Below are 13807 nucleotides of genomic sequence, written 5' to 3' on the forward strand. Positions count from 1 at the left end.
AATCATGTAATAACCGGTAGCCCACCTTTGCCAATAACGCCTTATTCATCTCCTTCAGTCGTTTGATACCAAGTCCACCATCCTTCTTAGGAGCACAGACTCTATCCCATGACACTAGATGTTGTTTTCGTTTCTCCAAGGTACTCCCCCACAGGAAAGATCGTGACACCTTCTCCAAATCATCCAAAACAGCTTTTGGTAGAGATATAACACTCATTGTATGGATCTGTATGGCTGTCAGTACTGCCTTGGTGAGAGTCAGTCGACCAGGAAAGCTCGAGCACCGTTCCTTCCAACCATCAAGCTTCGACGAGACACGCTCCAGCACCTCTCCAAACGTCGCCTTATTAAGTCGTTTCTGTAAAATAGGCATGCCTAAGTTTTTCCCAAGATTTGTTGTTGAACCAATACCACTCTCATCATAAATGAGTTTTTACATATCCCTTGAAACATTGTGGGAGAAGATGATCTTAGATTTATCCAAGCTCACATTTTGACCTACGGCAATGCAAAACTTTTCTGGAACGATAAATGGCTGCTGAATAAACCTATTTTGGAACTAATGGAGGTGGATTTACCAGTGAGTCGTATGAATGAATGTGTTAAGGAGTTATGGGAGGAAGGACGGGGTTGGTTGTCTAGTAGTATCTTACCCTGGGTTCCTAATGAGGTGTGTTTGAGGCTGGGATCGGTGGTGTTGGATAGGGTTACTGGTGCTAAGGATCGGATATCATGGGCAGAATCTGAGAATGGGCTCTTTACGGTTGCTTCTGCATATGCAATGTTAACCCGGAGTAGTGTAGTGAGACCACATATGGACAGGTTTTGGAATCGTATTTGGAGCTCAGTGGTTACTGAACGAGTGAGAGTTTTTTTGTGGTTGGTTGGGAATCAAGCACTTATGTCAAATTCGGAGTGTTTCCGTCGTCATTTGTGTGATTCCGATTTATGTGTGGTTTGCCGAGGTGGAACTGAAAATATCATTCACATCCTGCGTGACTGTCCGGCGATGTCGGGTGTTTGGAGGCGGTTAGTGCCACTCAGGAAGCAACAAAGGTTCTTCTTGTTATCTCTGTTAGAATGGATTTATACAAATTTACATGTGGAGTCAGGTTCATCAGGAGGTACGGTTTGGCCTACGTTCGGACTGTGTGGCTGAACTTGCTTTGGAGGATGCTCGTGGAGTTGCAATATGGCGTTGGGTTTGTATTTAAATTTTCTTGTTCTTTCATAATGGGAGTTTTCTCCCTTTGTTCTACCAAAAATATATATATATATATATATATATATATATAATTAACAATTAAAATACAATATATAATTTTAAAAACTAAACAAATCAAATAAAATTAACAAACAGAAATTAATATTTTTATCAAATAACTTAAACTGCAGTGTACCGCGGGTCAAAATCTAGATCTACTAGAATAGATCTTACAAAATAGATGTTATTTTCATAAGTTATATTCAACCTATGATTTCATGACATAGTGTTTGAGCAAAAGAAAAAAAAACAAATAAAACAATCATATATATAACACTTTAAATAAAAATTACAAAATAAATAAAATAAATGTTAACTCGTGTGACACGGATCCAGTTCTAGTGTTTTGTTATAAGGATAGTAGAGAAACTTAACTAAAGTTGTTTGGATATGAATATAAATAATTATTGTCATTGAATGCTAATAGTTTCCAAAACATATTTAATTCTCAAAAGATTCTACAAAAAATATAAGTATATATGCGCCAAAGTTTTCCATAATGAAACCGAATATAAGTCAATTCAGTAGAAGTTTTGCAATCCGAACAAACCAAAGAACCATAACGAATGAGCTAAGCAAATATATATAGTTGGTTATTATTGTTGGTCTTCCCAACATAACTAGACCAACCTGCCATTTAGTCCAATGCATAATCCCCTAATAATCTTGGACAAAATCAAAATCTCTAACAACTATCATTGCCAAATAATACGTTCGACGTTTCTTGTGGAATGCTTGGAGAGCTGTTAAAAAATAGGAACATCATCCACAAGCTGGAACTGTAGGAACTAACGGCAATGATGTGTCTCTATCACACATATCCGAACTAATGTTTATGACTCCTTCACCCTGCCATGTTTAATTATGAAGTTAAAAAAACAATATGCAACTTAGAAACCAATGTAAATGATATTTTCTTGAATTAAAACTAATTATATGAATATGTGGGTTGTGTTATTGACCAATCTGGGTTGGTTTGTAGTTAGTCCACCAAACTAGGGAATAAATACATATAAACTAAATCACAAGGAAATGATTTTGTTACCTAGTGATGAAGAGATTTAAAATTTTTCGAAGTATAGAGTTATTAGATTAGCTAGGTTTTGTTACCTTAGCGACGTTTCTGAAGTATGAAGTTGTATAGTTTCCCGTTGGAAACAAGGCTTCCACAATATCAGCCAGTACTAGGTTTGGTTGTGAGATTGCTCCGTCGTACCAGTCTTCTCAGTTTCAAATTCCAAAACAAGGTTGTTAGCTTAATCGATATATAGAAAAAAAAAAAAAAAAAAAAAAAAAAAAAAAAAAAAAACAATGTCGTAAGACTTTCTTACCAAGAGTTGTTCCGTTTCTGACCCTTTTGTCATATCTCCAGATGCTCTGATTCGCAAGAAACGCAAAACAAGAGTTATCATCCACGTTGATGTTCCCCAAGAACGTTGTCTGTGTGTAATTCTGAGGGTCTGACGATAGCGTTTCATCGATCACCGCATCCACAGTCTAATAGAATCAAATTTGTAGAAGCAAATAAGTTTTTTGGTCATCAGAAAGATAAAAGCAAAAACAAGAGTGACCCGCTTACGCATAAAATGGCATGGAGTGCTTCCAAATCATCAGGATCAGTGATATTGTAAGAGACCTTGTTTATAGATTTGTCGATATTTTCTCCACCCGCATCTTCTATAAACTGTTTTGTTTGTAAGCAGCATGTTCAGTTGCAAAGATGTTTCCAGATATTGAAAGGAGTAATTAGAAGTTCCAAATGTTACATTACTGAGTACCTTTAGCTTGTGTGATTCCTTAGTGAAACTCCAAATGCATCCCTTGAAGGAAAAATTACACACAATGAGTTCGTAACCAGATATAAACACTGATGTCCAAAACTATCAATTAGAACAATCAAGTTTTCTTACATTTTGATCATATCCCATCCAGGCTACAATTGGCTTGAAGGATTTTGTCTTGTTGGCAGCCATTTGAGACAAGCAAGTATAGCTTGATTTAACCTACAAGGTTCCATAACATACTTTATAAACAGCAAGAATAGGCCATGTAGACAGTTTTTTCAAAGAGAAGCACGAATTGTGTCACTCACCGCATCATAGACTTGATTGGCTTTAGTTTCAAGATTGGTAAAAGCTCCAAGGAATTTGATCCACTCCGCTCGCTTATTCAAGATTACAAAACCAGCATAACTCAGATCAATATGTGAAAAACTTGATCTCTATTTGTTAGGTTCAAATCTATACAAAGATTATAATTTGATACCTGAAGAGGTGTGCCTTCACTGAGTGGGAAAAAATTTGCAAAATTGCAAGTCTGAGGTTGGTCAGTGTCGCTGATGAAATGGGCTGCGAACTGAGATAACACCTGCCCTTGTTGTTCACCTTTGTCAAGCTTAACTACTTCCCCTGCCTCGTAGAGTTTCAGAACACACGGTGAAGCTACCGCTTCCGATGTTATTCCCTTCAAGCTCCCAAGTAATCCAAGTAGCTGTGGATATAAAAACAAACTTTGTTGTTCTGCTCAGAAACCAAATTTTCACCCATTCTAATGCGTGATCCTAAAGAATTGTTTACACTAGTGCCAACCAAAATCGATATCTGATTTAACACAAATCCAAATCTTGAAATTAGCTAGAAAGGAGTGTTTACCTCAAAGAAAGAAACCGGAATGCCTCCTGAATAAGCAAACACAGAGAGATCTCAAAAACAAAGTCTCTAAAACAAAAACAGGGGAAAAAACAGAGCATACCTTGAGAAGATTGAGTGTCAACTGAGTAGTTGATTAGTGGAATCACATATGACTTAATCCTAGAAGTACAATACTTTGTCCGAACGGCCATTCTAGAAGAGTTCTACATATTATCCTCAGATTTTCAGACACGGACCATACCATACAAATGGAAGCAAAAGATAAGAAAAAGACAAGTTAATGATAAGAAGCAAGGACCTGAATAAGGAGATAGCTCTTGCCATCAATGGCGTTCTTGATGACTTTAAAGGTTTGTCCATAATAGATATGGAAATTCTCAGCATCTTCCACTTTTGAAATGCTTCCAACTTTTACATTGTTGGAAGCTCCGTTTGATTCTCTAACTACCATGCACCACAATACTAAAAACAGTACCAGAGGCCAGGAACCTTTAGACAATGAAGACATTATCACTGTTAATGGTGTTAAAGAAAGAAGATAAAATCAACTAAACCCTTTATGAATTTAGATAGGCTCTTCTTGAATTCACAATACAAGTATCTGTAATGTTTCAAGAGGGTAGGGGAGAGAGAGAGAGAGAGAGAGAGAGAGGAGAAATATTTTATGACTATTGTTTTCTTTTGGAATGATATACTTTTTTTAATATAGGCTAGCAATTCTATTGGAATGTACTTTTTGTTTTTTGTTTGGTTTTTAAACAATTGTGGAATTCAGATGGAATATTTTGCCTCACTGGACTTCCTTATTTAAGAGTAAATGTATATGCAACCACTATTTTATTAGAAAGACCAGTACAATATTACATTCTACATATTTATGATGACTATATGGAGCTTTCTCTTATGAAAGTTCAAACATATATAAAAACTTAGGTGTCAACATTGCTAAGTCATGCGAATAAACCACTTACTCACTTGCCCATTACCATATAGAGTTTACAAACTCTAAAGGAATAAAATGTCAAAACTTAACATTACATTAAAAAAAAAAACAAGAAGAATGAGGTATTAGCAAGGACTAAGGACTAAGAAGATTATGTTCATTTTTACTGATGGTAAATATTAGTTCGATTTACCGTCAAGCTATTTTCGACCTATCTTCTTCGTTACTCGTAAATGTAGAATAAGAATCCGGTTTAGAAAAGTAGAAAAAAAATCTGTATTATTTTTTTTACTATGCACAACAAATAAAGATTGTAAAAAATCTAGTTGTATGTATAATGATTTAGTTCTTTTAGTGAAAGTTAAAAGTCAGCCTGAATGGAGTGTAATCATGTTGAGGTCATGAAAAGATTGTAACAGATACATATAACTTCCTATAAAAAAAATATCACAAAGAAAATAGAAACTGATCAGGTTTTTGATTGGAAGTGAGAACAATAGAGGTGGTGACCCGTGAAGAGAGAGCACGCGACTATTATTGATTTGTCATTTTGTGTTTCAATAGTTAGCACTTTCGCTTTCTTGTGATTTTCTGTCTTCACCCATTACGTCTCACCACGTGCATCCCATCCCCATTACCACAAAGCTCGACTCCAAAGCTTTATGAGATCGTAAAGTAAAGAGATAATAATGCAAATCATGGTCATTTTTAAAGTATTATAGCTACTGCTAATAAATTACAGTAAAGGTATTAACTGTAAGACTTTGAACTCTCAAAGTTGTTAAGGATCTGACAACACAGATTTTACTCTGTTTTTTTGTCTCTTTCTCTGTTTTTGTTTTACATTCAATGTATTTGTTTACTCGATTCTTGTAAACGAAAACCACACTCTTTTATTAGATATATAAACTGTATTTATAGGTTTACATGACACACTTTAACTAAGGGACACATCTCTAGAAGACAACCCAATATGGAGACACACACATACATGTGTAACTGTTTTGTAGTTAACGATTCTATTCGTGTCTCTTTGCTGTGTGATACGAATAGTTTATACATAACACAAATCAATTAGTTAACTATATAATATAAGACTCTTCTAAAATAATATAATGAAGACTTGATCACATTCAACACTCCTCCTTGATCATGGCTTCATCGTTACGCCTAGCTCTTTTCGTAGAACCTCGAACCTTAACTTGTTTAAAGGTTTCCTCAATATGTCTGCTATTTGTAACTCTCCTGGACAGTACTCAAGCTTGATCAACCCATTCTGTTCAGCCTCTCGTACAAAATGATATTTGATGTCGATATGCTTGGTCCGACGATGTTGAACAGGATTCTTTCCGATTGCAATCGCTGATTTGTTATCACAGAAGATCCTTACACCCTTCTCTGTCTTGAAGCCAATCTCATTCACCAACCTTTGTAACCATATTGATTGGTTCGTTGCTGAGCAAACAGCAATGTATTCCGCTTCGGCCGTTGATTAAGCCACCGTCTTCTGCTTGCTAGAATTCCAACAAAATGCACCTGATCCGATCGTAAAGACATAGCCACTTGTACTCTTCTTGTCCTCAACTGATCCGCCCCAATCACTATCAGAAAATCCAACCAACTCTGGTTCTTCTACTTGCTTGAATTGAATCCCATATGTCAAAGTACCCTTGACGTATCTAAGGACCCGTTTGGCTTCTTGAAGATGTTGCTTTAATGGAGATGTCATGTAGCGAGACAAATAAGAACTCGCATACATGATGTCTGGTCTAGAAGCACAAAGATACAATATGCCCCCAATCATGCTTCTATACTTCGTAACATTTTCAAACTTTTCATTCAAGACCTCTTCTGTCTTGCCGTGAGGAGCCAATGGCGTTGACAAGCTTTTGCAATCTTGCATCCCAAATTTCTTCAAAAGCTTCTTTGCATACTTCTCTTGTGAGAGAAATATACCTTCTTCGTTTTGTATTACTTCCATACCAAGGAAGTAATTTAGTTCGCCTAAGTTCGTCATCTCAAACTCACTCTTCATCTCCTCTTTAAATTGTTCAATCTTCTTCATGTTGCTACCCGTAACTATGATGTCATCAACATATAAACTGACCACCAATATATCCTCCAATGTCTTCTTTACATAGAGTGCTGCATCATTGATACTTCTCTCAAAACCATTTTTGAGAAAGTAACCATCAATGCGTCCATACCATGCTCTAGGTGCTTGCTTTAAGCCATAGAGTGCTTTGTAAAATTTAAGAACTTTTCCTTCTTCTCCTGCTTCTACAAATCCCGGTGGTTGTTCTACATAAATCTCTTCTTCCAAGTTTCCATTTAGAAACACTGACTTCACATCCATTTGGAAGAGTTTCCATTTGTGTTGAGCTGCAATCGCCATTACCGTTCTTATCGTATCGTATCTTGAAACCGGTGCAAAAGTTTCAAGATAATCTACACCATATTCTTGTGTGAATCCTCTAGCCACCAATCTTGCCTTGTGTTTGATTGCTTCTCCACTTGCATTAGTCTTCAAACGAAAGATCCATTTGACACTAATCACATTTTTATCTCTTGGTCTCTCCACAACTTGCCACGTCTTGTTCTTTTTAATCATCCTCAATTCTTCTCTCATGGCTTCTATCCACCTCTCATCATTCATTGCTTCCTCCAAAGCCTGAGGTTCTTCAGCCATCATAAGACACATTTCGTGTATATGAGCCATCTCTTCAACTTTATCTGTTTGTTCCATCAAATCGTTGATCGATTTGAATCCTCTTGGACCAACGGAGTTTTCTCCTTCTTCAACCGTGTTTTAAAATCCTCTTTTTGAGATTTGTAGCCGGTTGAATGCATCACTTACTTGTTCTACTTGAGTGTTTATATCATTGTTTGCTCCTTGATCTCCTTGTTCCCTTGAAGACTGGATTTTGAATTGTGACATAATTGATTTCTCTACTTCCTTCTTCTCCCAATTCCATGTCTTCTCTTCATCAAATGTCACGTCTCTTGACACTTCGATCTTCTCTTCACTCAATAAGAACACTCTGTATCCTTTTGATTCATTGCTATAACCAACAAATATTCCTTGCCTGGCTTTAGCGTCAAGTTTTCTTCTCTTCTCACTTGGAACATAACATACACACCCAAATATCTTCAAGTGATTAACACTTGGTTTCTTCCCACTTCATACTTGTAATGGAGTCACACCTTTGTCCAATGGCTTCGATGGTAATCTATTTAGCAAATAAGTTGATGTTGCAATAGCTTCAGCCCAAAACCTATTTGATAAACTCCTCTCCGTGAGCATCGATCTAGCCATTTCCACAAGCGTACGGTTCCGTCTCTCTGCAACACCGTTCTGTTGTGGAGTGTAGGGTGTTGTTACTTCATGATGTATGCCACTCTCTTGACATAGCTTGATGAATTCTTTTGAAAGAATCTCACCACCTCCATCCGTTCTAAGCCTCTTAATCCGAGTCTCCGATTGATTCTCCACATAAGGCTTGAATATCTTGAATTTTGAGAACACTTCACTTTTGCTATTCAGAAAATACACCCATGTCATCCTGATAGTAGGATTTTACTACTTTACTGAAGTTCAATTCCCTAAGCACTTAAATTGTCATTGTAGTACAAAGGGTGTCAAACCAATTGGGTGAGCTATTAACCACAAAAGATGCAATCAAATCTAGCTAAGTCAAGCGAACCTTAGTTTTGATTTTCTAACAACCTAAGTGAGCAAGCAACAAAAGAAAATGAGAACTAATAGCAAAACTAAGTAGTGTCTAACAAAACTAAGCAGAGCTAAGCGAAACAAGCAAAACGTAAACTGATGCAAGCAGATGATAAAAGAGAGCTCGTGAGGCTGGGTATCAATGATCCATGAAGTAACTTAGTCTTAATACAAAGATTCGATAAAACTTTAAACAAAGCTATCCCTAGACGAAAGATTCAACAACAGGTCAATCCACTCTTGTGACAGAGACTCTCAAGCCAAGTTACCTCGAGACCTAAATCTCTTTAGCGAAGCATAACAAGGCAGGCATTAACAACCAATCAATCAATGTCAATAAACACCCTAGACAACTAATCTCTTAGGCTAGGCACGTAAATCTCCGGTATTAGCTAGATCAGACATTTCACCAAGCCCTCTCGGGTGGAAATGCCTCGGGTCAAGCTTCAGATGATCAGAAAGAAGCTAGCATGAAGAACACTAATCCAGAAGGGATCTAAAAGATTTAAACAACAAAACCCTAGAAAAGACTAAGAAAACCTCATGGATCTCACCCAACCTCAAGAACTTTAAGAACACTACTCAGAAATCATGAAGCTCAAGAACCCAAACCCAGAAAATTCAATAAGCAACATTATGAAAAGAGATTAAAGAGAGATTAACAAGATTATATAAACTAAAGCATAAAAGAGAGATGTAAAACTATAAAAACTTGAAAGATTAAAAGAGAATTCAAATTACAAAGCCTTAAACACGTTTTGTTTCTTGAGAGAAGTTCTAAAAATAGCTAAAAAGGAGCTTCTTAAGTCTAAACAAATGAGACATATTTATACTAAACTTGTGAAAACCCTAGTCAAAGTCAACGATTTTTAAGTCGGTTGATGCTTAGCACGATCTCGCTCTCCTCTGCTTCGAACAGCTCGATCGAGCTATGCTTTCTCCTCTTTTCCAGCTTTGGTTTCGCGTTCCACTTCAGCTCGATCGAGCTCTTCTTTGTCTCAGACAGCTCGACCGTCTTTTCTTTCAATCAGCTCGATCGAGCTCTGCCTCTTGTGTCAGTCGCTCCGCCTTGTCTTCTGCTCTGCATGCGTTAGGCTAGATTCCGCTTCAGTTGGTCATTCTGCCTTGGTTCGACTTCCTCTGCTTCACTTCGTCTTCCCAGCTCGATCGAGCTCTCTTTCGCCTTGCACTCTGCTCAGCTTCGTGTTCCCAAAAGCTCTCCAAAACCTGATAACAACTCCATATGCAACAATGTATGCAATGCTAATGGAAAACTACTAAGTGAGTGAATTTATGCAAGAATGAGATGCAAATGCTACAAAAACAGGATGAAATGATGCTAAAGTGAATGCAAATGAGGATCTAAAACAAGTAAAATGCAGATACATCAACTCCCCCAAACTTATTTCTTGCTTGCCCTCAAGCAAATAATCAAGATTAAGCTTGAAGAAGAGGTTTGAAGGAGGGGGCTCAGAACCAAAACATGATGATAAAATAGGTAAAATCAATGTCCAAGTTAGTAATTGTAAAACGCAAAGAGAGAGAGAGTCCTACTTAAAAACTTTAGCCATGCTCTTCCTTACACGCCTTAGCCTCTGTTTCAACTTTGACATGCATTCAAATCAACCTATCCCTTTAACATTCATTGAATTGGAACCATGAATCAAGCTTAAACACTGCCTATGAACTCATTTGGTTTGGTAAGAAAAGGATGGAGATAAAGGTGATCTCCTTTAGAGTAGGTTCATCGTTTTTGATCAGGGTTCTCTCAAGAAAATGGATTGAGCTTTTGGGAGAAGGCTAAAGGTAAGGACCAACAAATGCATACAGGAATAAAACCTTGTCTACCCAAGAGTACCCAAGCGTTTGACTCCTAATTCTCTAAACCCAGATTGTCCTAACTCTACCCTTCAGCTTTTAGCTCTTTTGATCATACCCATTCACCCTTTTGTACCAAGTCTCAGGAGAGGTTTCTTTTTGATTTTGCCTAACGGATTTGGGGTTTCTTTTCTAAAACACTATGGTCCTCTTTTCCTTCTTATTTCTTAAGACTTCAAAAGCTTTTGCTATACGTTCTTTGACAACTTTCTTTTCTTTTCTTAGAACCATCTTTCTTTTTTTTTTTCTATACTTTGCATTCCCCAAATCCTTTACTAGACTTTCATATTTAGAGACAGATTACCCCTCCTAGAGACTTTATCCTTTCTTTTCATTCTTTTCTTTTCCTTTCTGCACACATTGAATCCCAAACCCCTGTAACAAGTTCCCACCTAGTCCTATCTAGTCCGGATAACGCGAACTAGAACTACACAAGGTTCCATTCCTGTCGGCTCAGACCTAACACTTTCTACCAAGCTCAATCCGAAAAATAAGGCCTCACACATAGAGATAATTTTGGCTTAAAAGAAGGGTAGGCTAATGGTGGGGGAAACTGTTCCAATAATGGGAATCAGCTACTTGGATTAGCCAAGAGTGGTATAAAGGTGAAAGAAAATCCAAGTATGTATATTGGTATCCATGAGTTCAGATTCAGTGCGTAAAACATGATAATTATGAGTCAAGATTAAGTTCAAGTAAATAGGAAAGGCATCAGATCGCAACATGTTTCCATCTAGACAAAAATGCAGAGTTGTGAATTCTAAACATGGTGCGGTTTTACTTCAGGTTCGCTAGATCATGCATTAGACAACTAATAACTTGGGCATTGAATTTATCTAGTAAATCAGCATGTCTACGAGGCAAACTCATCACAGACCCCTAACATATATGCACAAACTACTGCATATGTACAAACTACTAAAAAGAAAGCAAGACTTAATCTAAAATACAACTACCCCATTGAGTCCCGCCAACAGTGCCTTTCATGTGTTCACGAGAATGAACACTCTTTTTTTTTTAGAAAATTTAAAAAAATTTCAAATTTTTTTGGGTTTTCTATGCCTTATGTGTATGCAGACTCAATGATGCAAAATTTGAAAATAAGAGACAAAGAAAACAAGTTATATACATCTCAAACCCTCCCCCAAACTTAAATTACACAGTCCCTTGTGTAACAAAAATTTGAAGGAGAGTTCAAAAGACAAAGAAAACAAACTAAATGAAATGCAATGGTATAAACAGATGAGTGAGGAGTGTTACTTGGTCGTTTAGGAGAATTGGGAGTCAAGGTAGGCCTCCATGCTCTCCAGGGTGTAACCAGCGGTGGGAGGGTAGGATGATGGATCGTGTTGGGTCGAGCTGGCGTGTTCATCTTCGAGATCCAGTGGGACAGGGAAGCCTCTCTTCGAGCTTGATGGTGGTTTAGCTGCTCTGCGCTTTCTCTGGTTTTGCTCAAAGGAACTGGTTCTGGCAGGTTCGAAGGAACTAGCTCTGGCTGGCTCAAAAGAACTAGCTCTAGCGGGTTCAGCTGGGTTGGAGCCTCGCCTGAGTAGGCTTGCAGAGTTGCTTCTCTGGAGCACATTGCTCGATGAGGGTGGAGGTGGAGGAGTTCTTCCCTCTTCAAGTTTAGTGACCCGAAGCGTCAATCCTTTCACAGAATTTGTTAACTCCTTCACCGTTCCTCGCAGTGCTTTGTAAGATTTATCCTGAAGTTAGTTCCATCGCTGCAGAAGGCTGATATTCCTGTTGGTGCCTTTCATGTGCCTGCTCTGCTTAGGAGAAGGAGGCTGTGTGAACCAGAACTGCTGAGGTGACTCTTCTTCAGATATGTCCATAGGCTGCGGGTCAGGCGAGTTAATAGCTTCTACCGTGTCAGGTTGAGTGCCTTCAGGGTAGTGGAGATCCTCAGGGTTTGGGAGGAACCAGATGTTGTGAATGTCCTCCAGCGTAGTAAGAGTTGGGTTAGGAAGTAAGACCCTAGCGTCACCAATGCGTTGGTGATGGAAACGAAACATAAGCTTGTCTTCATGCACTCCATGGTCAAGAAACAGTGCTTTCTATATATCCAACTAGCGAGGTTCATGAAGATCTGAGCCCAAGGGGACACCACGATTGGATAGGATAGGAGTGATTATCCCGCCAACAGTCAACATGTTATTCTTCTTCCCACGGTTTTTGACTACCCAATCACGGTAGGCTAGGAACTGCCTTAACAAATATACGGAAAGAGGTGTGTCTGACCCGTCTCCCCGAAGCACAGTGCCATCTGTTGTGGTTGGGAGGAGGCTCTGAAGAGCAAGATCAATCATCTGAAGCTCACTCTCGTTGACTGTCCCGGTAGCTTGGCGCGCAAAGAAAGTGCTTGCAACACATTTGTGAAAGTATCTGATGGCCGGACTCCTAATTTTGTTGCTCTTGGTTCTCAAGGATGTGTAACCACCATTGCTGATAGTTTTCCAAAGTGCCTTCAACTCTTTGTCGTCAAAGTCGGGGCAGGTTTCTGTCCCGCTAGGGAAACCAAACAACTTCTCTATGTTGGTGATGCTGCAAGAGTAGCGCTTTCCGTGGATCGTGAATGTAAAATAGCCTAGCCCAGACTTGTCTTCATCGCTTTCTTCATAGTAGTACACGTTGAGAGAAGCGAGGAACTGGCAGGTTTCATCTTTGTATGCTTCACGGTTACACCTCATAAAATTTCCAAGACCACAGTTTTTGAATAGGAGCTCAACGTCCTCTTTAATTCCAAGCTTGCGCATGGTAGAGCGATGCGGGTATCTTGTTGCAGCGAAATCGCATTCCATGAAGAGGTTATAGTAGTCTTGTGGAGTGAGCTGCTCCCCTGACGGTGTGGCTGGCGGTGTGTATTCCTCTGAATCTGTTAAATCCTCCTGAATCTGCCTTACTCGCCCCATTGGTCTTTTTCCTTGAGCTATTTCAGCTCTCCTACGTGACGACTCCCCATAGCTAACAACTCGATCCTGAGTTTGTGGGTTTCTATCGTGAGACAGTGACCGCCGTGGATGGATTGTTCGTCGAGCTGTTATATCCAGTGATCTCCTAGAAGGTTGCACTGGCTCCACGTTTTGTACGTCGTCTACTTGAGGTTCGGCTGAAGCGCGTGACCCTCTAGCTTTGGCAAGCCTTATTACTTTGGCTACAGCTTCCTTTCATGTCAGACGCGAACCCTCTGCTTCTTCTTCTGCCTCAACCACTGGTGGTTCCTCCTCTTCTTCCTCTTCTGCCTCAATGTATCTCCGCCTCTTGTCAGTGATGCTTCTAGCTAGCTCAACATCAAGTGGCTTGGTACTGGGTTTCCATCTAAGCTTGTTAAACATGGTGAG

The 13807-nt window shown here is 38.8% G+C and overlaps 1 protein-coding gene across 2 annotated transcripts; it reads right to left on the reverse strand.

The window, feature by feature from the left end:
- Positions 1-1742: 1742 nt before the first annotated feature.
- On the reverse strand, positions 1743-4801 carry LOC104701181 (uncharacterized). Of its 2 annotated transcripts, none has more exons than XM_010416830.3 (11): positions 4214-4801; positions 4016-4118; positions 3916-3941; positions 3530-3754; positions 3357-3428; positions 3175-3267; positions 3043-3084; positions 2844-2948; positions 2596-2761; positions 2375-2484; positions 1743-2113 (listed from the first exon to the last, which is right to left on the reverse strand). In XM_010416830.3, exons 1-11 carry the CDS (start codon positions 4421-4423, stop codon positions 2027-2029), a joined length of 1239 nt encoding a protein of 412 aa, XP_010415132.2. In that variant the 5' UTR covers positions 4424-4801; the 3' UTR covers positions 1743-2026. The 2 variants fall into 2 exon arrangements, with proteins under 2 accessions (XP_010415132.2, XP_019083192.1); XM_019227647.2 differs by having other exon boundaries at positions 4016-4107; positions 4214-4435.
- Between the last annotated feature and the right edge of the window lie 9006 nt (positions 4802-13807).

The sequence above is a fragment of the Camelina sativa genome, chromosome 7 (assembly GCF_030686135.1).
Source record: "Camelina sativa cultivar CO46 ecotype springtype chromosome 7, ASM3068613v1".
Taxonomy (NCBI): Eukaryota; Viridiplantae; Streptophyta; class Magnoliopsida; order Brassicales; family Brassicaceae; genus Camelina; species Camelina sativa.